Source organism: Arabidopsis lyrata (assembly GCF_000004255.2).
Source record: "Arabidopsis lyrata subsp. lyrata unplaced genomic scaffold ARALYscaffold_6, whole genome shotgun sequence".
In the NCBI taxonomy this organism is placed as follows: Eukaryota; Viridiplantae; Streptophyta; class Magnoliopsida; order Brassicales; family Brassicaceae; genus Arabidopsis; species Arabidopsis lyrata.
Window position 1 is genome coordinate 23,114,116 of NW_003302550.1, and position 25,321 is coordinate 23,139,436.

Consider the following 25,321-nt stretch of genomic DNA (forward strand, 5'->3'; position numbering starts at 1 on the left):
TGTTGAGTCTCCCAACTAGCTACAAATAGTTTATTATATAGCTTTAATAGTTTACAGTATTGGATATGTGTTTAAGACTTCAATACGATAAAATCTTCAATTATAACTTCAATTGGATATGTGTTTCCGTTTATTATTGATAAGCAAAGAGTATATATCTACATATACATTTTTACAGGGGATTTTTGCAAAAAGTCTTTTGGATCCGGGTTTTACCCGGGTTTAACTCTATTCGGATCTAGAATAAGAAATTTAAGGATGTTTGTAATAAAAACGACATTAATTCTTAATTAACACCTAAATTAGAAATATATATAATATATCTAAACTAACCATATTTGTTATTTACCTTAACTACTTCTAACCATAATTATTTAACTATTTATTTCTACATAGAAAGAATATGTGATTAAATAAATATTTTGTAAAAGATTGATTTGGGGAAAAATTGTTATTACGAAAATAATTTGTTTTGTTATAAAAATTAATATTTGTTATTTGTAATTAAATTACATAAATAGTAATAATAATTTGTCTACACCATCAAATGAAAATAGTTAGTTATTTATTTTTTTATTTAATATTACGTCATTTTTAAAAAATAAATTCAACAATATAATGTCAATGAGTTTAATTCTAAAGATTTGAAAATATTAAAAAGATACTAACCAAACATTATCTATCCGGTTTTACCTTATTCGGATCTAGAATAAGAGATTTTAGGAATGTTGTAATAAAAAAAATCGCCAATTATGACTACAATTACTCTAATATTTCGGTTTAATCTTATTTCCTAAAATCGCAAATTATGACATTAATTTTTAGATTTGTTTTATTTAAGTAAAGATATGGAAATGAATTTTGGTCCTCATATATTTGCCTAAAATATGACGCAATCTTTTCAAAAATCTCAACAATTATTTCTTCTCTACTTATGATACCTAATTGCTACAATCCCAAATTTAAGGAAAAATGGAAACTAATTACGACAATCCATCTAACAAATGACATATTCCTTACATCTTCTTCCATTTACAATTATACTTTGTACCATATTTAAAGAATATGCCACATTAATCCGGCTCTAAAATCTTCTATTAATTGCATATTCCATCGTATATTCCTTAATTTACTCGAAAATCTTCTTAATATATTCACTTAGATCTAATCCTAATTATAACTAACTCTACAATATTCAGTATTTATCCAAATATAGCCAATCATTCAATTTTATACCAAATACGAATATATATTGTTCATAATATCTTTTATTTTATGCTTTTTTTCCAAGATTTTCAAAATTCTGAAAACTAATAATCCTAGCATCCTTATACGCTATAAATATCAAAGTCATTCTCATTTCCAAATCATTAAAAAAATGGTTATCTCAAAGGTGTTGTGACGGAGATCATTCACGACACATGATGTGGTGCTCCGTTGTATCGTGTAGCTTTCCGTCATCATTTCCGATTCAAGAAGCATAAGCTCTTCCTTGCTGCTGAAGGTGTGTACACCGGTCATTTTGTTTACTATGGGAAGAAAGCCATTGTTATTGCTCATAATCCTAATAACGACACTTACTTTTCTTGGTGATATTCAATTGATTTAATATGTATATCTCATGGACCATTTGAATGATTGCGTTAGATTTGATTAGTTCAAATCTTTAGTTCTTAACAACAAGTTTCAATATTTTCCCGCTGGTCATTGAATTCATATCTAGCTTTGCTGAATTGGATGATGATTTGTGTTTAGTATACTTTACGTTTCAGTTTTCTGATTAAGTATGATTGGATTAGATTGTAGTGAACAACTATTAATATCTATTGTTCTTTCTTTTGATGAGGGAATTGTTCTCACAGTTATGAATTTACACATGTTTTTGATAGGATGAAGTTGCCATCGGGTTCGAAAAAGATTGTGCCAAGTGGATGCATGGCCATGATTGGTCAAGTTGCAGGTGGTGGAAGAACTGAGAAGCCGATGCTAAATGCTGGTAACACATACCACAAGTACCGTGTGAAGAGAAACATGATTCGGTTCTTATTTATCTAGGTTCTTCCTAGGTTCGAACAAAGTGATGCAGGTTGCTCTTGGTCGTGATGAATTCCGTTCTGGTATCTACAAGTCTCCAAGGTTCGTGTACTCTGCTTCTTACAATGGTTCTTTTATGTTAAACGCTTTGTGAACAGAACTTATTCCTTCTCTATATTTTGTTGTTGCTAGATCAACAAACAAGCTTGACTATGATCATCCAAATTCTGTTTGATGAATGCTTAGCCAAGTTCCAATAATTGATGGAATTTATCTTGAGGCTTATCTACCACCAAAGAAGGTATATTTGCTTTATGGATGCTTTGTTCTTTGGCGTGTGTTACATCCTACTGATGCATTTTTTTTGAGAGATTTTTCTCTGAAAAAAAAGAAACAGATGAAAGATCTGATCTTTTGGTTTTGTGCCTTTTGTGGTTGCTTATTCAGATTCCTTTCTTGAGTAACCTAAACATATTTTTCCTTGGCAAGTTACTTCAGCGAGAAAGATATTCACAGAGCACACGTAACAAGCCTTCACATGATCACTCAGAGACTGAGCTAAGCAATGCTCACGGCGAGGTGATTGAACAAGGCTTCAAGCTGAAATGGTTGAAGTTAAAGCTTGATGAGGTTTCCTTAAAGAGGAAGAAATTAGATGTTGATGTCCTACAACTCGATGAACGTGTTAAGAATATTGAGCTGATGAGATTGGACTTCAAGCTGGATTGTTTGAAGACAAATCTTGAGGAGGTGTCCTTGGAGAGGAAGAAATCAGACGATGCTTGATGTCTCGGGTCCAACAACTCGAGGAATGCTTCAAGAACCTTGAGATGATTGTGTTGGATCTCAAAGTTAAATTGGACAAGGAGGAGGCCAAATCTTCTGCTGATGATTTTTTGTTGATCAATGAGGTTGAATGACGTAGAGATTCTAATAGTCAAAATTAGTCTTTATCAAAAGACCTGCTTAATGCTTATGTTGATGGTTTTATGCTTTATTTTTCTCTGCTCCACTTTTGGATATTTTTCTTCAATCATATTTTTTGTTTTTGTGGTAAGATTCAATCCAAAAATTAATGAGCAAATCAATTCGTTTTTCATTACTCTTAAGCTTATAATCTTACCAATTAGAATTATTTAAACTTATAATCTTACCAATTAGTACTAATGTCATCAAATAAATACAAAACACTTTATCTTCTAACAATACACCATTTAACACTTATATTTCCTTTGCACTAAATATAAATTCATAAATACTATAAATTTTATTAGGCCAAAACTCAATATATTCAAATGAAATCAAATATAATATATTATGTGTGTAATTTTATAAAATTATTAATATGAAAATATATTGAGTACAAGTGAGTGATATATTTAAAATTGTTTATAACTCTTTTTTTACTAAAATGATATTGAAATTCACTAATTCTACCATTTATAGATATATACAACTTCTACATCAATATATACATTTAAATTAATAAAAAATACATATATGTCAACTAAAATATTGAAATTAATAATTCAACAAAAAATTTCAAATAATATATATGCCCGCGGTGTACCGCGGGTTAACATCTAGTAATTACATAAGACTCGATGCACAAGTAGAGAATATTTACCTTAAGATAACATTCGGAAAAAATCCTTATCCGTAACAGTTTGTGATGTTTGAGTTTTTTATTGAAAAATCCACACTTAAAGATTCGTTTACACTAAGTCTTGTTCCATTTGCTAAGACTTCACTTATAACTTAATAGTTTCTTATAACTCGGGTCATTGTTTATTCTGTTGCAGTTTACGTAAATCTACAGAGTAGGTATGATATTATATTAGAAGAACATTGGGTGGTGCGGTAGCTAAAGAGATCACAATAATTAATTACGGTTATTATGGAAAATAATGTGTGAACCATTGACTTTCTACCGTGATTACTTAGACTTAAATAAAGACCTTGCAAGAACTTATCTACAAGTTTACTATTTTACACTCTTATTAGTGACCTCTGTTCACTCACATGGCTTGAGACACTCAATAAGTTATATATCAATCTGTCTTTTGATAAGCTTTAGCAAATCCTCTTTTTATTTCTGATCTCTTTCTTCCATTTGGTAAGTATTTCTCTCCATCTTCTTTTTGGTATGGTTGATGAGCTTCATTTTGTTTGGTTCCATTTGTCAGGTAACTTGAAACTGTGTTTCCAACAATTTGTATTCTGTGTGATGATCATTTAGGTTTGTGATGGACTGTTCTGAAACACGTCTAGAGAGAACTGAGTCACAGAGGTCACCTAATGTGTTATGTGTATTATGACAGACAGAGGAGAAGTTTCCTCCCTTTGAGTCTGATATGTTATGGCTTACGCACACTCAAAGGTTTCCTTAAAAGCAGAGAAGAAGACCAATCTCAATTGCCTACAGGAGAAGTCGAACTTGTACCAGAGTTCCTTACCAATCTCAATATTTCGGATCTTTTCCACCTCCCAGATGAACCCGCGCCGATGATTCCGGAGATCTTTAGCGCAGTGAGTGCGGGGAACAAAGAATGCATGGAGAAGTTGAGAGGCTATGGAAAGCAAATGGCATGTCTCAAGAGCGACCAAGGAGATTCCATTCTTCACCTTGTTGCAGCTAGGGGTCATCTTGAAGTAGTGAAGAGCGTAGTCTTTGATTGCCCATTTCTTCTATTGGTGGCAAATTCAAAGAGCCAACTTCCTCTTCATGTAGCTGCTCATGCTGGTCATTTAGCAGTTGTTGAGGCTCTTGTAGCGACCGTAACGTTTATTTCAGATCAACTGTCTGAAGAAGACAGGGAGAGACTGAATATATATGTTGCGAAGGACAAAGATGGAGATACTCCTCTACACAGGGCCTTGAAAGCCCGACATAAGGCGATAGCTTCCTGTCTAGTAAAGGCGAACCAACGAGTTTCATTTCTTGCAAATAAAGATGGAGTATCTCCCCTCTATCTGGTAGTTGAAGCTGGTATTACTGTACAATTTGTGAAGGAAATGTTGAAAACTACAAGCAGTGACGGCTTCGAAGGTAGAGATTTTACGTTAGGCTCCAAGTTGGAAGGGAGGAAATTTCTTCTACACGCCGCTTTGAGGGCTGGGAGAATAGGTTTGTTTTGCTTTTTACCCATCAGCAGCTCTTATAAATTTGTTCATCTATTTGTATTGAACAAGGAAGACTAAATCCTTGAATGTATACTAATTGATATTCTCACTTGTTTGTGCAGATATCCTTGATTTAATTTTTACAGAAGATCCTAGTCTTGGAGACGAGCGAAATGAAAAAGGAAGGACATGTCTTTCGTTTGCAGCGTCCATGGGATATTATGAAAGAGTATGCAACCTGTTAGACCGCTCAACAAAGGGTGTTTTTGTATGCGATGATGATGGATCATTTCCAATCCATGTGGCAGCGAAGAGGGGTCACATAAAAATTGTTAAAGAGCTTGTAAAACGTTGTCCAGATTCAGTAAACCTGCTTAATAAACTTGGCCAGAACATTCTTCACATTGCAGTCAAGAGTGGGAAACTTTTACTTGTATATCATTTAAAGATATGGGATACAACAAAACATATGGGTAATGAGCAAGATGTGGATGGGAATACACCGTTGCACTTGGCCGCCATAAGGTGGCGTCACCATGTTATTTTTATTCTTTTTGGGGCTTCCACGGAAAAAGGTTTGGACACACGGAACAATGATGGTCTAACAGCAATGGGTATTGCCGAGTCAAATCTACAACCCCACTACATCTTCCAAGAGGTATGAACTCCGATTTGTGCATCCTAATTAACTGACTATGTGTTTTATGTATCTCCTTGAATATATAAGCCTTTTGGTTGACTCTTTTTTGGTTACACAGAGGCTGACATTGATGGCCTTGGGATTCTTTTACACGTTGAAGGATTCGAGATTACTACATACCACGAAGCTAACAAAACCATCAAAACCCAGGGATGGTGACAAATACAAAGATTACATCAATGCTCTCCTACTAGTGGCAACACTTATAGCCACTGTAACGTTTGTTGCAGGTTTTACCATACCAGGCGGCTTTAACAGCTCTGCTCCTATTGGGAGAACCGGAGATCGACCGAGATCGACGGTTGAGATGATCGCCTAAGATTATGGAAATCATGAAGGATCTAGAAGTGATCTTATCTTAAGTTTAGGAAGTTTAACATTATCTCTAAATATATTATTTACATTTATATTTATCTTAGATTAGGAAATCTCATCTCTATATATATAAGAGAATGTATTTTGTACAATAATTCTTATGAGAGTCTATTATAATTCTTCCTAAACATCTTTGTGTTCTTTACTCTCATCAATTTACAGCTCCAAACTTGGGCATGGCAACTCTGACCAATCACCCAAAACTCATCTATTTTCTGGTATTTGACACCTTGGCAATGCAATGCTCAGTCATAGCAATAGCTACTCTGATTTGGGCGCAGTTGTTTAAATGTGGCATTGCCATTGCTGTTTCTCGCTCTACTCTGCATGCCGCTGGCGTTCTATTACGGCGTGATTATTACAGTTGGGCATGTTAAAGGGTTTACAACTTTCCTTAATATTACAACAGGGATCATCTTTTATGGGATGCTCTTTATCCTTGGCCCTCATGTTATCATACAGATCCCTGGCATTCCTACTTTGTTGGTTACAAGTTTCTTGCCCTTTTTTTGGGTCATCTTTTAATAATGGCGGCAATGCAACTGATGAAACCTCTCCTACTCATCTATGTGAAAGTCTCAGGCAAGGATCGTGTTGAAAAACCAGGACATTCGTCCTGAAAGATTGCATATTTCTCATTATCAGGGCCGGCCCAAACTATTTGAGTGCCTAAAGCAAAAAAAAATTTGGCCCATTAACAAAAGCTGTTATAAAAAAAAAAATACAAGTTTTAACATGTATGGGATTCGAAACCGTGACCTGTACAACAAAAGACTTCAATCTAACCACTAGACCACAATAACATTTTAAAAATTAATGCCCCTAAAACTACTTATAATTATTTGATGCCTAAAGCCCTTGCTTCATGGGCTTTACCCATGGGCCGGCCTTGCTCATTATTTTTCTTTTTTTTGGGAAAAATGCATATTTCTCTCAGTTTCTTTGAAATTTTCTATCTCGTTTTGCTATCTTTCCTTATTGAGATTGATTTGTTGTTTGTCTCACTAACAAAGATTTCGAAGACTCCAACGACTCTAAAAATAGTAAAATTACTCGAAAACACGATAGAAGATTCAAAATAGGGATTTTAAAACCCATGACATATCAACAAAAACATAAAATAAACACAGTCATCAAACCAAACCCGTAACTTCTATCAGAAGTTACCCAAAAGTCAAAACCAAACCCCATTTATGATTTATGAAGCTTCATAAGCTTACTAATACGGTGCCGTTTGAAAGACTTTGATGAAACTGGGCCATTTGTGATAGGCCCAATTTTAAACACAAGACTTTTTGTCTTTGTTTGATCCTCTACGTTGTTCAAATTAAATCGGTGGTGCGATTGCGACAAAACGCGACGGAGACGGCTGATCTGATTTCGCGACCGTCGGGTACTGCCGTGTAGCTATCTTCCTGGAATCACGTGAAGGCCACAATTCAGAATCAGAAGTCGAAGAGAAAATGTAGACGCAAACGCAGATGTGGATGATTTGGGACGGCTTAGCCGCTTAGGTACAGTGGGCACCATGCTTATAGCGTCTTCTCAAAATAGTTGAGAAGAAAGAAAAGTCTTGGTTTTGATTGCTATTGGAATAATAAAGCTTCCTCAAGTTTTGAAGACTTATGTTTAGGGTAATGTACTTTTGCACTGAAGCTTGAAGAGATGATGAATTGGATACTGTTATTACTTATTAGACCACCCAAGAAAGAACTGATTTTGTACAGAAAGACAGATGCTTTTTTCTGAAAACTAACTTCCAGAAATATCTTTCTTCTTTTGGATCATGCCTTTGTACTAAACAAGATGGTAGACTTGAGAAACCCATCCAAATTATAAGGCTTTATCTATTGAGTTATTGATCTGTTCCTTAGAGGTCACTTAGCAATTGAGGACATGATCTGTGGTATGTAAAACTGATTCATGTTCTTTTTTCCGGATGTAGGGATCACTGGAAGCACTTTGCTTAAAGTCTCTGATTGGTGTGGGAGTTCATTAGTATGCGACACGTTGTTGGCTAAAAGTCCTGCACTCATTCTTGGGCTGGTTTCATGCCACCACTTGAATCATTAAAGACTAGTAGGACCGGTTTACAAGCTTGATTATGATGCCAAGTTACTGTTTTCCATTCCTTTTGGTCTTTGGTATTTAATAGTTTCTCCTTCCTTCAAGATGCGGATGGAATGATTCTGATCATAGACTGTCGCTTGATGACTCTGATCATAGACTGTCGCTTGATGACTCTGATCATAGACTGTAGCATTTCCTAACTAATATCAGGCTGTCGGATATTTACAACCTCCCTGGTGAATCTGTGCCAATGAATCCAGAGATCTTTAGTGCAATGAGAGCAAGACGCGGATGGGAATACACCTCTGCATCTAGCTACCAGAAATTGGCGTCCTCGAACTGTTAGCAACCTTACTAGTTTTACTTCCAGAAAAATCCTAGAAATACAGAACAACGATGGATTGACAGCTATGGATATTTCGAAAATGAATCTGCGATCTAGATATGTCTTCTGGGAGGTATATCAAATCTCTCTATGTACTACAACTTTTTTATTAAATATCAAAGCATATAGAGCTTATCGCCTTTTTGTTGAACTTTCTTGGGATAAACAGAGAATGACGTTTGTTGGTCTTACTGTATGCATCCTCACGAAGAGGTTTTGAAGTGATACCCACTAGTGGAATGACTCTAAGAAGCAGGTCAGAGCATCGTCTAAGTGGTGGTGACAAACACAAAGACAATGTCAATGCTCTTCTACTTGTGGCTAATCTTGTAGCTACCGTAGCGTTTGCTGCTGGTTTCACAATACCAGGTGGCTTTAGCAGTGCTCCTCCTAACTTGGGCATGGCCAATGAGCTCGACTTCTGCTATTTTCTGGTATGTAACACCCTGGCAATGCAATGCTCAGTTGTAGCAATAGTTGCTCTTATCTGTGCACAATTAGGGGATCCAGAACTCATTCACTTTTGCACACAAAAAAAAAAAAAGGGAACTCATTCACAAAGCCTTGCACTTGGCCTTACCATCCCTCTTTGTTGCTCTAGTCTCCATGTCTTCAGCATTTCTTTTCGGCGTGGTTGGTACAAGGAGGTCACAGGATAGCTGCTTTTCAATGTCGTCTTCAACACCCTAACGATAACTGCCATTTTCTTCATGTGATGGTTTTGTTGCTGGGCCCTTATGTTATCCCACAGCTTCCTGGCGTTCCTTTTCTTCAACCTGTAACTGGTCTTTATCTCCAGCTGCTTTTGTTGTTTGTTAATGAAGAAGATTATGTCTCTGGCTCTGGTCACACCTGTGAGAAGAAGAGGGTAAAGTCTGAGGATATCTGGAATATTGGAGGATGATGGACGAGGGTAAAGTCTGAGGATATCTGGAATATCAAAGCCGTCTTCATCAGAAATCAAAGACGCGAAAACGCAGATGTGGAGGATTGAAGACGGCTTTGATATACTGTGCACTACTCTTAACATCGTTAATTGGATAATATATGATGGACCAACTGACAAAAGATCTGTCTTCTCTTGTCGCCTATTTGACTTGAGAAAAAAAAGAGGAGAAGACAGAAAAGTCAGGGTTTCTGCTAGCTAATTAGCCTATGATTGCGTCCGCTTTCCTTGAAGACTTTAAGGGTAATGGAATTTTTGGATAGTAGCTTGGAGAGATGTTGACTTGGGATTAAGATAGAGTTCTGCTGCTGCAAACTTACTCGTACTTGACATTAGAAAGTTGAGAAAACCCATCACTGAATGCTTTCTTCTTTTTGATCACTAGATTATGTACCGCGCGGGATTTTTATTTATTTTTTTTATCAATGCGAATCTTTGAGTATAAATCTAATCATTTGAATTTAATATTTTTTACTTTATTCATGTGCATTATCTTTCCAATATAGTAAAAAAAAATTCACACGTTTCATTACAATTTCTTTCGTTATCTTCTATGATTCAGTCGTTGTTTCCCGATATTTACTCTCTTTTCGCCTTATATTGACTCATATATAATATACTCGATTGTGAATTAGTTCTCAAGATATATCGTATATCATTTCTCCTTCCTATCTTTGAATACTCAATTCTTTTTTTATAAGTTGCATAATCTTTTTATTAAAGTGAACATCAGAAAATTTTATGAAATGTTTTGTCATAAGGTTTTTTTGACCATGTTTTGGTGGATGTAAAATTCTTTTGTATACAACAAATCTCATATATAAACTCATTGCTATTCACAAACATCGGATTTTAACGTCAAGTTTTTCATTTATCTTGACTGTTTGAAAGATATAAAATTCTCTTTTCATATACATAATTTGACGTATATTATGATTCTAGATAGTATTCTTAGTGTTGATTTTTTCTAAAATATGTAAATTACGAAATCATAAGTTATTCTATTTTTTTTTTTTTTTTTGTCGTCTTAATATTGAAACAAATAAAGAGTTTGCTAGAAACAGAGTAAAACAAAAACAGGGAAACTGAAATAACAAAACAAAGTAAGAGTAAATCAACCACAATCATTGTCTACCTCGCCGTTCGTCCTCAATCCGGTTATTCTAATTTTAAAATACGTTTATTTTAAAAAAAAAACAAAATCATTCTTCTTTCTAATTAAAAAACTCTTCAATATACCATTAATATTCTAATTTCCAAATAGCATTCTCGAATATTATTATTACACAATTTTATTATTCGATTAGATTATTATTACACAGTTTTATTAAACTCTTCAATATACCATTACTAAAACATAGGTCTTTGTTTTATTTCAAATCACCTTAATTTTTTTTCATTCTATGTTAATTTCCTAAACACTGATTACTATTTAGTTTTTCTTCTTAGGTATTTATTTTTTATATAAAACCCTCCATGTTTTAATTAAGAAAACATTAATAATATAGACAAATTTCTTAATTTAACTATTTATATTATATTATAATTATAAACAATAATATGTACTCAATCCTTCTTATTTTTTAACCGGTATAAGGAATTGATACTTTAACCTTAACAAATATATTCTCAAATTTTAATTTTTTTTTTTTAGAAATAAATTACTTTTTTTATTAAGTAAGAACTTTTAAATTTGGTATTTATTAACTCTTATTTTCTTTATTGTACTAAATAATTGTAATTCTTAAAAGTGATTGTTGTTCCATTAAAATATAGAGAAATTGTTAAAAATACCCCTTTTTCAATACCCCTTTTCAAAAATGCCCCCTTTGAGAGTCCATTTTTAAGTTTGCCCTCTTTTAATTTTTAATGACCATTTTACCCTTATTTGAAACAAAATTAGGTCCACAAAATACAAAATATTTTTTGGCGGGAAAAGTGATCCCGCAATTTTCCCGCCAAAACACTTGTAAAAACCTTTAAAAAACCTTGTAAAATTTTCCCGTAAAAATTTTTCCCGCCAAAAAAATTTTTTTGCGGGAAAAGTGATTCCGCAATTTTTTTTGCGAAATTTTTTTGGCGGGAAAATTTTTGGCGGGAAAAATTTACAAGGTATTTTAAAGGTTTTTTACAAGGTATTTACAAGTGTTTTGTAAGGTTTTACAATGTATTTTAAAAGGTTTTACAAGGTACTTTTAAGGTTTTATAAGGTATTTATAACTTGTAAAACCTTATAAAAAACTTGTAAAACCTTATAACTTGTAAAAACCGTATAAAAAAGCTTGTAAAATCTTATAATATCTTATAAATACCTTGTAAATACGTTGTAAAACCTTTTAAAATACATTGTAAAACCTTATAAATACCTTGTAAAAAACCTTTAAAACACCTTGTAAATTTTTGGCGGGAAAAAATTTAACGCCAAAAAAATTGCGGAATTACTTTTCCCGCAAAAAAAAATTTTTGGCGGGAAAATTTTTTGGCGGGAAAAAATTTTACGGGAAAATTTTACAAGGTAATTTAAAGGTTTTACAAATTTTTACAAGTGTTTTGGCGGGAAAAATTGGGGGATCACTTTTCCCGCCAAAAAATATTTTGTATTTTGTGGACCTAATTTTGTTTCAAATAAGGGTAAAATAGTCATTAAAAATTAAAAGAGGGCAAACTTAAAAATGGACTCTCAAAGGGGGCATTTTTGAAAAGGGGTATTGAAAAAGGGGCATTTTTAACAATTTCTCTCAATTTATTTTAATATGTTTTTCTTAATAAATAAGATATATGGATCCTACCAAAATAATAAAATGTGATGACATGGATGTTGATGTGGACACCTTAGATGGAGAGAGAACTCTCTCATTATATATATATATAGATTTGGTATTTATTAATTCTTACTTTCTTTATTCTAATAAATAATTGTAATTCTTAAAAGTGATTGTTGTTCCATTAAAATATATGATAAGTTTCCGTTTTCTTATCTCTAACTATTTAAAAATAATTACGCATTATATGTTAAGATATAATTATCTAATTTTATATTTCTCTAATCTCAATTCAAAAGTTTCATGTTTAAATATGAGTAAGATATAAAGTTTCTCCAACATAGTAAAACGTTTCTCACATTTTTCACTACAATATTTTTCGTTATCTTCTATGATTCACTCGTCGTCTCCCAACATCTACTCTCTTTTCTCCTTAGATCATTTCTATTTTCTCCTTCATATCATTCGATACTCAATTTTTTTTTTATAAGTTTCATGATCTTTTTATTAAAGTGAACAGAAATCTGAGGAGATGTTTATCATAAAGCTTTTTTTTTACCATGTTTTGGTGCATCTAAAATTGCTTTATAGAAAATAGATTTCATAGACTCATTCCTATTCGTAAACATAGGATTTCAACGTGAAATTTTGCACTTTATCTTGACCATTTGAAAAATACAAAAATCTCTTTCTACATATATAATTTAACGTATATTATGATTCTAGAAAGTATTCTTAATGTGACACTTACGAACTCATAAAAATTATTCTAATTTTAAAATACATTTATTTTTTTTAAAATCCTTTTTATTTCTAGGGGCTTTTGCAAAAATGCCACTTTTTCAATGCCACTTTTCAAAAATACCCCTTTTAAAAAACCTTATAAAAAATGCTCTTAAAAATATAAGATTTACCCAAATATGTATGTAATATTATTAAAACATACACAAACTACATTTCTATGTATCTAAAATCTTATAAATACTTTATAAATACCTTATAAATGCATTTTAAATACTTTTAAAAACCTTTAAAATATCTTGTAAAACCTTTGAAAAACCTTAAAAATTCTTTAAAATAACTTGTAAAACCTTTAAAAAAACCTTATAAAATTTTATAAATACTTGGATCGAGTCTTCAAGTAGTAGTTACAATACATAAGTACCTTATAAACCTAATAAAACTTTATAAAAATTTCAGATTTAAAAAGGGGCATTTTTTAAAATGGACATCTAAAAGGGGTATTTTTGAAAAGAGACACACCAAAAGGGGTATTTTTAACAATTTCCCTTATTTCTAATGAAAAACTCTTCTATCTACCATTACTATTCTAATTTCCAAATAGCATTCTCAAATATTATTATTACACAGTTTTAATACTCGATAAGATTATTTTATTTTTATTTTTGAAGTTCAGGATAGTTTTTTTTTATTATTGCAAATCACCTTAATTTTTTTCAATCTATGTTAATTTTCTAAACACTAATTAATATTTAGTTTTTCTTTTTTAGGTATTCACTTTTTAATTTAGAAAAAATTAATAATATAGAAAATATACTAATATATATTATATTATAATTATAAATAATAATATGTTCTAAATTCTTTTTATTTTTTAATCGGTACTCAAATTTTAAATGTCTATTTTCCAGAAATGAATTGCTTTCTATTTTAAGTAAAAACCTTTAAATTTGGTTTTTTAACTCTTATTTTCTTTACTCTACTAAATAATTGTAACTCTTAAAAAATAAATTTTGTACCATTAAAATATATGATAAGTTTCTTTTTTCGTATCTCTAACTATTTAAAAATATTTACTCATTATATGTTAAAATATAATGATCTAATATTTATTCAATCTCTATTCAAAATTTTCATATTGTATATGATCTAATATACAATTTTTTTTCGTTTTTTCATAATATTTCATTAATTTTTGTCAATTATTATTTTTATTTAATGTGTGAATTAGTTTTAGTTTAATTGTTTTTGTTTTAATAAATGAAATAACTGGAGCCCACAAAAAAATAAATTATGATGACATGGATGCTGATGTGGACACCCTAGATGGAGAGAAAATTCTCCCATTATATATATAGATATCTTGTTTTCTTTGTAATAAACAAATCATAGTAGACTTTAAAAAACGCTACTCTTTTCTAATGGAAAAGGAAAAACAAGGTACGCGTTCGTTTCCTTTTAATTGACCATTTCTTCTTCCTTGATGGACAATACTAAAATCTGAAGACTTCTTTTTTCTGTAGATCATACCAATCTATATCGCAAGCATCTTGGAGTTGGTTCTGCAAGCATTGGGAAATATTGAAGTTGGGGAAAGTCTTCCTTGGGCTCTCGAGCATCAAGTCTTTGCTTCGGTTGACGAAAAAGGTAAGAAACCTCAAGCCTACGTATTACTCTGTCTTCATTTTTTTCTTGCTTACTTATTAGTTGTTACTCTGTTTTCATTGTTTTCTTTCTCTTTGAGATTCTATTATCTGAAGGTTCAGGCAACTATGTTAGTGCATTTTACCAAAAAAAAAAAAAAAAAAAAACTATGTTAGTGCATGATATACAGTTTCCTCGCGGTTCAATCATTACATATAAAATCTTTGAGTCGTAATGTACTAAGCCTAGTTATTTCTACTTCATCAATTCATCTTATGCAGTTTTTTTTTTTTTTTTTTTTTTTTCCATCCCTAATTTTCAAGGCGCTGAATTATCAATGGGAAGGTCTGATCTGAACTTTGACTATCGGAAGAAACACATAAGCTCTCGGATGTTAGATGCAGGTGAAACCGGGCGTATGCACTCTCTCGATTTGTCAACTCTCTTCAATGACACCAGTGAAACTGTGCCAATGGGTCCAAAGACTGTCGCCGCAGTAAGAGCAGGTGATGAAACTTACGTGAGAGATATGAAAATGGATGTTAGCCTTGCTCTAAGTACAGTGAACGATCATGGGAATACAATGCTTCATCTTGCTGCGGCCGCGGGTCACACCAGCTTAGTGTGTTATATACTCTATGCGTACCCAGGTCTGCTTATGAAGTCAAATTCGATGGGCGAAGTTGCTCTCCATGTTGCAGCAGGTGCAGGCCATCTCGCTGTTGTTGAGGCTCTGGTTAGTTTTATTAAAGATTTATCTTCTTATAAGCCTCGTGTTGCCAAAAAGATATACTTTGTCAAGGACAGACACCAAGACAATGCTTTACATGTTGCCTTAAAAAGAAAACATGTGAAGGTGGCTTCCTGTTTGGTCTCTGCGGAGCAATGTTTGTCTTTTGTAGCAAACAACGACGGGTTTTCTCCCTTGTATTTAGCTGTTGAAGCTGGACAGGCTGATCTTGCAAAACAAATGTGGCAACATTCAAATAATGGATCAAGTAGCACATCTACTTTAGCTTCAAAGATTGGAGGAAGATCCATAGTACACGGGGCGATGAAGGCTAGGAGAAAAGGTTCGTTCTTTCGACAAATCTTATCTAGCTTTAAGTATCTTGTTCAAGTTATTTATAATGCCAAATAACCTTTTTAGCAGATATCCTTGAGGCTATACTTAGTGAAGATGCAAGTCTTATTAACTTTAGAGATGAAGGAAGGACTTGTTTTTCTTTTGGAGCATCCTTAGGGTATTATGAAGGGTTTTGCTATCTGTTAGACAAAGCTCTAGACAGTGTTTATGTCAGCGATGATGATGGGTCCTTTCCAATTCATAATGCCGTGAAGTATGGTCATGTCAAAATTCTCAAGGCAATTCTTAAACGTTGTCCAGACGCACTTGAGTTGCTAGACAGAGACAATCAAAATGTTCTTCATGTTGCAGCCAAGAATGGAAAACTCGAAGTCCTCAAGTTTATCCTAAGATGTTGTAAGCATAAGAACAATGAAAAGTTGATTAATGAAGAAGATGCGAATGGAAACACACCATTGCATTTGGCCACCAAAAACTGGCACCCTAAAGTTGTGAGTATGCTCACTTGGGACAACAGAGTTGACCTGAAAACGCTGAACCATAACGGTCTCACAGCTCTAGGATGTCGCCGAGGAAAACATGGGATTCCAGCTACACATTTTTTGAGGTATGATATTGAACTTTTCATTATAAACCGGTAATGCTTATGTATGTACTTTATATAATTTGCTTCATTCTGGGGATACTACAGAGGTTGACTTGGATAGCTTTGATATCTGCCGGTGCACCAAGAGGTCCCAAATTGATAATATCAACTCCAGTAACACAAAATCCAGATGGTGGGAAGTACAAAGATCGGGTCAATACACTTCTGTTAGTGGCCACTCTTGTAGCCACTATGACCTTCACTGCAGGGTTTACACTACCAGGGGGTTACAATGGTTCTGTTCCCAACTTGGGAATGGCAACATTGGCAAAGAAAACAGCGTTCCAAGTGTTTCTGGTATTCGACACCTTGGCGATGTACTGTTCTATCATAACAATAGTTGCTCTCATTTGGGCGCAACTGGGCGATCTTTCTCTCATAATGAAAGCTTTCAACCTTGCTTTGCCACTTCTCGGACTTGCGCTTATATCCATGTCGATAGCTTTTATGGCTGGCACGTATGCTGCAGTAAGCCACCTCCCATTGCTTGCCTATTTCATATTGGGCATCGGCTTGATCTTCCTCTTGGTTTTGCTGCTGATCATTATTCCATATGTGTCTCCACATTCTCCTACCCAACCCTTTCTTAGACACATTTTTTACTGCCCCTATTTCCTTATGCTATTGGCCGCTGGTGACAACAGAAACAAGTACTGAAAGTATCCGAGGTAAATCACTACTCAGCTTTTTGTTTTACAAAAAAAAAATGTGTCATGTAAGTTGCGTCAGATGTATTAAATAAACGTGAGAATTTTGCATTTTCGCCGGCTTATACTTGGTTTTGAGGCAGCCTCTATGATTTTGGCTTGCCCTGCTTTCTAATCTTGAGCTCTGTTTTTTAGAGGTCTCCTAGCAATTCTGATAAGAATAAATTATTGAAATGAATCAAGAATAACAATTAAGAACCCTAGTTACTGGGGCTCAAAGATCCTTATATGTGGCGTTTCCATCACTGTTTTTTGTTCTATTTTGCATGCCGTGTGCATTCTATTTTGGGGCGGTTGTCACAGTAGGGAATGTCAGAGGGCTTGTCATAGTCATTTCCATTATATTCATGATCTTCTTCTCTGTCATGCTTTTTGTTTGTGTCTTTGCTCTTTGGTGTATTCTCTTGAATTTTATGTGGTTTGTGGAAAAGAATCTTATGTGGTGTATCCTTCTTCCTAAATGGAAGTTGTTTGATTTGGTGGTTGTTCTTTTCTTGCCATCCTGTTTCAATATGTTTCCTTACTGGGAATTGGTTTGATTGTTTCTCTGACTTGTACCCTGTTCAAAGAAATAAAGTGCTACTTCTGATATTTTGTCGATCAAAATGATGAGGTTTGGTTCCGAAGAGACACAGGCAGCATTTACCTGAGTTAGTTAGGTTCAGTTAAATCACTGTGATTGTAGTTGGCAGATAGTCAATATGACCTCTTGTGGTTTCGACTATCGGAGTTGGTTTTGCTGCTGATCATTGTTCCTTATGTCATGTGTTCCCAAAGTTTTCTACCCAACTTCGACACATCTTTTACTGCCCCTATTTCTTTTTGCTTTTAGCCGCTGGTGATAACAGCAGTAGTGACTCTAATAATCCGGGCTAAGTCGATTCCCAGCTTCTTGTGTTATTAAGGAGAATCATGTGTCATGTACGTTGCTTCAGATGGATGAATAAAATGTCAGAGTTTTGCGTTTGTTTCAAGCTTATACTTGGTTTTGAGGCAGGCTCTGTACTTGGCTTGACACTTTTGTAATATTGAGATCTGTTTTTTAGAGGTGGCTTAGCAAAATAACAATTCAGGGCATGATCTGTGGTTATGTAAGACTGATTGACATTTCTTCCGAATCAGTGGAATCTCTCTTACTTGGTGTGGGACATGTTGGCTTAGTGAATTTCTGAAGTCAAAAGTCATGTATTCATACTTGGACTGGTTTAAAGGCTTGATTGAAATGCCAAATTTACCTATCCTATTCAACTTATTTGTCAAAGTCATGAATTCATACTTGGTCAAGTTTACTTGATATTTCCAGACATTTCTACGTGATGGTGACCAGCTTTCATGCCAGTCCTGAAATTTCCATGTGAGACCTTTCTTTGTGATGGTGACTAGCCTTCATGCCAGTCCTGGTTTAAGTAAAGGAAGTTGTAGGTGTTACTGGTGTCAAGGGTCAATCATCTGTAGTCTACTTCTATCTTCCTTCTTCTTGCTAATGTATGAGATTGGTCTGCCTTTTTAACCTTGAAACTGAAACTTTTTTGTTTTAATAACGGTTTGCGCAACAACTTATGGAGAAGGCAAACAATCAAAGCACACAGTCACAGAGCATCAATGAGTGTGTTTGTTGAGCAACGGAGACCAAGATGCTTCCCAATGACTCTGATCATAGACTGCTGCACGCCGCATACGGAATCTGTGTCAGAGTTCCTTACAAATCTCATACTGTCAGATCTTTACAACCTCCCCGGTGAATATGTGCTAATGAATCCAGAAATCTTTTGCGCAATGAGAGCGGGGAACAGAAATTTTGTGGAAAAGATGAGAAGTTATGGAACACCAATGGCATGTCTCAAGAACGAAAAAGGAGATTCCATTCTTCACCTTGCTGCTGCTTTGGGTCATCTTGAACTAGTGGAGAGCATAATCTCTGAATGCCCATCTCTTCTGTTGGAGCCAAACTGGAAGGATCAGATTCCACTCCATGCTGCTGCTCGTGCTGGTCGTTTAGCTGTTGTTAAGACTCTTGTTGCATCAATAACATATTTCTCAGCTAGAATATTGTCTGAAGAAGAGAGGGAGAGATTTAATGTATATGGTCTTAAGGATACAGATGGAGATACTCCTCTGCACGCAGCATTGAAGGGGCATCATATGGAGACCGCTCTCTGCCTCGTGAATGCTAACAACCACGGGTCATTTCTTGAGAATAACGATGGAATATCTCCCTTGTACATGGCTGTAGAAGCTGGAGGTTTAGCTCTAGTGAAAGCGATGTTGAACGGTCTTGGTAATAACGTCCATGGCCAAGTTTCTAACTTAGCCTCAAAGTTAGATGGAATAAAATCTCTTGTACACGCAGCTCTAAAGGCACATAATAGAGGTTTGGTTTCCCATTTTTAGCTCTGTTCATGTTCCTAATCTAACTGAATTTACCGATTGTTTGAGCAGATATCCTCGATGCTATTCTTAATGAATGGCCAAGTCTTATCAATGAACGAGAAGATGGACGGACGTGTCTTTCATTTGGAGCATCCATAGGGTATTATAAAGGAGTATGCGACCTGTTAGACTAATCAACATCTCGCGTCTTTGAATGCGACGATGATGGTTCGTTTCCTATCCATATGGCAATAGAGAAAGGTCATGTGGATGTTGTAAAAGAGATTGTAAAACGTTGTCCAGATTCAAAAGAGCTTCTAAACAAACAAGGTCAGAATATTCTTCACATTGCAGCCAAGAGTGGGAAAGGTAAATCTTTGCTTTTAAATTATATCAAGAGACTTGATAGGAAGAAGAATCATCTGATCGAGGAGCAAGATGCGGATGGGAATACACCTCTGCATCTAGCCACCATAAATTGGCGTCCTCGAATTGTTATGGACCTTACCAAGTTTCCTTCAAACGCCACCAAAATCCAAAATATAGAGAACAAAGATGGCTTGAGACCACTCGATATTGCAGAGTTAAAGCTACAGCCTGGCTATGTGTTCAGGGAGGTACATAAATCACGATCTCTATATTTTTGTTCCAATATCAACCCATATGTGCCTTTTTCTTCAGTACTTTCTTTCGTCGTCATGAAATGTCAGAGATTGACTTTGATGATCTTGTTATCCACTTACAAACCAAGAGGTATTGGTTGCTACCAACGAGCGGAATGACACTAAAAAGCAGATCAGAGAATATAGAAGTTGGTGGTGACAAATACAAAGACCGTGTTAACATACTTCTACTAGTGGCAACTCTTGTAGCCACAGTAACGTTTGCTGCAGGTTTTGCAGTACCCGGATGATTTAACAGCTCTGCTCCAAACTTAGGCATAGCCATTTTGTCCAACAACATCAACTTCTCCTTATTTGTGCTATATGACACAGTGGCAATGCAAAAATCTCTTGTAGCAATAGTTGCTCTTATCTGGGGTCAGTTGGGTGATCCTGAACTCGTTCACAGAGCCTTTAAGTTGGCGTTGCCATCACTAGCCTTTGCTTTAGTCTTCATGTCAGCCGCATTCTATCATGCCTTGCTTGCTACGACAAGTCACAATATTCTTCTTTCGATCGCCAATACCATTATTTATTCCGTCTTCTCTGTTTCGATTTCTTATCTCCTTGCCCCTTACTGTGGCCCGTATATTCCAGGCTTTCGTCTTTTTAAAATTTCTATGCATATTTATCTCCGGATTCTGTTGGGGTTTGTCGATGAAGACGATGCTCAAACACATCACACCTTAGGCTCTGGTCCAACCTCTCTGTGATAAAGATATCTTCTTATATATATATGATGATTCAGCTATTGTTTTGATATCTTCTTATCTATAGGACTTAAAAAGCCACCTACAGACGCTTTACGGGGATAGCTCAGTTGGGAGAGCGTTAGACTGAAGATCTAAAGGTCGCGTGTTCGATCAACGCTCACCGCATTTTTTTCAACCTTTTTATTCCGAGAAGGAACTGAAACGACGTCGTTTTTGAGAATTAAACACACCGAGGTAATTCATATACGGCGTCGTTCTATAAATATCTCGAATTACACTAACTGAGCTTTTACCAATAACGAGTTTTAAAAAGCCCAATAACAAGCCCACTACATGTTGCACCGCCTTTACCCCTGAACCGACTGTTTTCATCCACACCTTTATAATGTCGTAACCGCAAATTCTAACATCGTTTTGTTTCTTTGATCGGAGAATCTCGATTAGGTTACGATGGTGTTTCTCTCGATCCCCAACGGGAAGACTCTGTCGATCGACGTGAACCCTAAATCAACCACCGTCTCCGCCTTCGAACAATTGGTCCACCAACGCAGTCATGTTCCAAAGCCTTTCCTTCGTTACTCGCTCCGTATGCGAAACCCTAGCCATGTATTCGTCGATTCCGATTCGATTCTATTATCCGATCTCGGTGTTTCTCGTTTCTCTACTGTGATTATCCATGTCCCGCTTTTGGGTGGTATGCAAGGAATGGCTCCGCCGAAGCCTCGTCTCGATTTCCTCAATTCTAAGCCTCCGTCAAATTATGTAGCGGGTTTGGGTCGTGGTGCTACTGGGTTTACTACTCGGTCAGATATTGGTCCTGCTCGTGCTGCTCCGGATCTGCCTGATCGATCTGCTGCGGCTACAGCGGCTGCTCCAGGAGTAGGTCGTGGAGCAGGGAAGCCAAGTGAAGCGGAGGACGATGAAGAAGCTGAGGAGAAAAGGTACGATGAGAATCAGACGTTTGATGAGTTTGAAGGGAATGATGTTGGTTTGTTCGCTAATGCTGAGTACGATGAGGATGACAAAGAGGCTGATGCCATCTGGGAGTCTATTGATCAGAGGATGGATTCGAGGAGGAAAGATCGGAGAGAAGCGAAGTTGAAGGAAGAAATCGAGAAATACCGAGCCTCGAACCCTAAGATTACTGAGCAGTTTGCGGATTTGAAGAGGAAATTACACACTTTGTCTGCGGATGAATGGGACAGTATTCCTGAGATTGGGGATTACTCGCTGCGGAACAAGAAGAAGAAGTTTGAGAGCTTTGTACCTATTCCTGATACGCTTTTGGAGAAGGCGAAGAAAGAAAAGGAGCTTGTCATGGCCTTAGACCCAAAGAGCAGAGCCGCTGGTGGCTCGGAGACACCATGGGGGCAGACGCCAGTGACAGATTTGACTGCCGTAGGTGAGGGAAGAGGTACGGTGTTGTCTCTGAAGCTTGATAGGTTATCAGATTCAGTTTCGGGGCAAACTGTTGTGGACCCTAAAGGCTACTTAACTGACCTGAAGAGTATGAAAAGAACCACTGATGAAGAGATATACGATCGCAACAGAGCTAGATTGTTATACAAGAGTTTGACTCAGTCGAATCCAAAGAATCCAAATGGCTGGATTGCTGCTGCTAGAGTGGAGGAAATGGATGGGAAGATTAAAGCAGCTAGGCTTCAGATTCAGAGGGGCTGCGAAGAGTGCCCGAAAAATGAGGATGTTTGGCTTGAAGCTTGTAGGTTAGCCAATCCAGAAGATGCCAAGGGGGTTATTGCAAAGGGAGTTAAGCTGATACCCAATTCAGTGAAAGCTATGGTTGGAAGCTGCAAAGCTGGAGCATGATGAGGAGAACAAGAGTAGGGTGTTGAGAAAGGGACTGGAACATATTCCAGACTCTGTAAGGCTATGGAAGGCTGTTGTTGAGTTGGCTAATGAGGATGATGCAAGGATTTTGCTTCACAGGGCTGTGGAGTGCTGCCCTTTGCATCTGGAGCTATGGGTGGCACTTGCGAGGCTCGAAACATATTCTGAATCAAAGAAGGTGTTGAATAAAGCGAGAGAGAAGCTCCCGAAGGAGCCTGCGATTTGGATCACCGCTGCTAAGTTAGAGGAAGCTAATGGGAACACAGCTATGGTGGGAAAGATTATTGATAGGGGTATAAAGACTCTGCAGAGAGAAGGGGTCGTTATTGACCGAGAAAATTGGATGAATGAGGCTGAGGCCTCTGAGAGAGCTGGGTCTGTCGCAACATGCCAGGCGATTATTAAGAACACAATCGGTATTGGAGTCGAAGAAGAGGATAGAAAGAGAACTTGGGTTGCTGATGCAGATGAGTGCAAGAAGAGGGGTTCCATTGAGACCGCAAGAGCAATATACGCCCATGCTCTTACTGTATTCTTGACCAAGAAAAGTATCTGGCTTAAAGCGGCGCAGCTTGAGAAGAGCCACGGGAGTAGGGAGTCCCTTGATGCCTTGTTGCGTAAGGCAGTGACATATGTCCCGCAAGCTGAGGTTCTCTGGCTCATGGGTGCGAAAGAGAAGTGGCTTGCTGGGGATGTTCCAGCAGCCCGTGCTATTTTACAAGAGGCTTACGCTGCAATTCCCAACTCTGAGGAAATCTGGCTTGCTGCTTTCAAGCTCGAGTTTGAGAACAAGGAGCCAGAGAGGGCGAGAATGCTGCTTGCAAAAGCAAGGGAAAGAGGAGGGACTGAGAGGGTCTGGATGAAATCAGCCATTGTTGAGAGAGAACTTGGCAACGTAGAGGAGGAGAGGAGATTGCTTAATGAAGGCTTGAAGCAATTCCCAACATTCTTCAAGCTTTGGTTGATGCTTGGGCAGCTCGAGGAACGGTTCAAGCATTTGGAACAGGCCAGGAAAGCTTATGATACTGGTTTGAAGCACTGTCCCCACTGCATACCGCTGTGGCTCTCGCTCGCTGATCTTGAAGAGAAAGTGAATGGGCTGAACAAAGCTCGGGCTATTCTCACCACGGCCAGGAAGAAGAATCCTGGGGGGGCTGAGCTATGGTTAGCTGCTATTCGTGCTGAACTGAGGCATGACAACAAGAGAGAAGCAGAGCACTTGATGTCAAAGGCTCTGCAAGAGTGTCCCAGTAGTGGTATCCTCTGGGCTGCGGACATCGAGATGGCGCCACGCCCTCGACGGAAAACAAAGAGTATGGATGCTATGAAGAAGTGTGATCGCGACCCTCATGTCACCGTAGCTGTTGCAAAGCTCTTTTGGCAAGACAAGAAGGTGGAGAAAGCCAGATCATGGTTTGAACGTGCTGTTACCCTTGGCCCAGATATTGGCGATTTCTGGGCGTTGTACTACAAATTTGAACTTCAACATGGCTCTGATGAGAACAGGAAGGAAGTTGTGGCGAAGTGTGTAGCTAGTGAGCCGAAGCATGGTGAGAAGTGGCAAGCCATCTCCAAAGCGGTTGAGAATGCTCACCAGCCTATTGAAGTCATCTTGAAGAGAGTTGTGAGTGCGTTGAGCAAGGAAGAGAATGCTGCTTGATAGTACCAAATTCCTTATGTTTTTCATGATCAAGCTCTGCTCATAGCACATTACACTTTTAGTTCTTGTTTTCTCTTTGCAGGCTCAACTTTTAACCGTTCATGTTTTTCTTCAGTAGCGAGAGCTGATACTGATTTGCTGGAGTGTATTTTCCACCTGATACATGTAGAATTCTCAGTTTACTGAATGCTTCAGTTTTCTTTGTGAGTCTCTGTGTGCTGTAGTGTTCAGCTATCTAACTTCTTTTGTTATTGTATAACTGATCATTTGCTGTTGCTCGTTTCATGCCTTAGCCTCCATCCTTAGGGAGCGCTGTCTGCCTGGTGACTAAGATTGGTGCATGGTACAAGTCATGAAACCCACTCCAAAACTTCTTTAGACAGTGTAAGAAAACTAACCCCTGACACAGTTTTTTAGAGTTCTTTGTCCATTAACACTGACTGCGATAGTAATTCTTAGGAGAAGATATTGGTAAACCTATTAGCCTTACTGTTAATAAACCTCTTGCATTTTAATATCAACCAACTAGTTTGTTGCTAACCTCCCACAATTTCTTTGCCTTCTCTGCAACACTTGCTTCTTTTGGAGACCTGATTCTCAAACAAAGATGACTGTTTTCAAGCTTTTGGTCGCTCTCATCCTGTGGTAACTACAGTTTGTGTTAGTCTTGGGTAAAACTAGTTTTGTTAATGCCAACGTTTGGCTATACTTGTTTTATGGTTGATATGTTTACCGATATATTCTATACATTACCACTGGTGATATACCTATTAAAAGGCAGGAGAAACAACGGGATATGTTGTGTGAACAGTATTAGTTTCGTCGATTCAACCCAAGGTAAAGATAGA

The 25,321-nt window shown here is 36.4% G+C and overlaps 3 protein-coding genes and 2 pseudogenes across 4 annotated transcripts; all 5 read left to right on the forward strand.

Annotated features, from left to right (window-relative positions):
• Positions 1–1,262: 1,262 nt before the first annotated feature.
• On the forward strand, positions 1,263–3,129 carry LOC9308843 (MATH domain and coiled-coil domain-containing protein At2g42475). Of its 2 annotated transcripts, XR_002331007.1 has the most exons (4): positions 1,263–1,504; positions 1,890–2,136; positions 2,227–2,335; positions 2,524–3,129. XR_002331007.1 is itself a non-coding variant. In XM_021020836.1 (2 exons), the coding sequence occupies exons 1-2, from the start codon at positions 2,273–2,275 to the stop codon at positions 2,818–2,820; spliced, it is 360 nt and encodes a 119-aa protein (XP_020876495.1). In that variant the 5' UTR covers positions 2,172–2,272; the 3' UTR covers positions 2,821–3,129. The 2 variants fall into 2 exon arrangements, 1 of the variants encoding a protein (XP_020876495.1); XM_021020836.1 differs by lacking the exons at positions 1,263–1,504; positions 1,890–2,136 and having other exon boundaries at positions 2,172–2,335.
• Positions 3,130–4,052: 923 nt separating this feature from the next.
• On the forward strand, positions 4,053–10,014 carry LOC9308844 (annotated as a pseudogene).
• A 4,655-nt stretch (positions 10,015–14,669) lies between these two features.
• On the forward strand, positions 14,670–17,354 carry LOC110227206 (protein ACCELERATED CELL DEATH 6). Its single transcript, XM_021020725.1, is given in 6 exon segments — positions 14,670–14,783; positions 15,104–15,853; positions 15,934–16,427; positions 16,429–16,449; positions 16,451–16,474; positions 16,559–17,354. Coding segments are annotated over 5 exon segments (1,887 nt in total). The 5' UTR covers positions 14,670–14,783; positions 15,104–15,117; the 3' UTR covers positions 17,171–17,354.
• Positions 17,355–18,644: 1,290 nt separating this feature from the next.
• LOC9308845 lies at positions 18,645–20,987 on the forward strand (annotated as a pseudogene).
• A 366-nt stretch (positions 20,988–21,353) lies between these two features.
• Positions 21,354–25,013, forward strand: LOC9308846 (protein STABILIZED1). The gene is given in 3 exon segments (XM_021020692.1): positions 21,354–22,756; positions 22,758–24,676; positions 24,767–25,013. Coding segments are annotated over 2 exon segments (3,057 nt in total). The 5' UTR covers positions 21,354–21,415; the 3' UTR covers positions 24,474–24,676; positions 24,767–25,013.
• Positions 25,014–25,321: the final 308 nt, after the last annotated feature.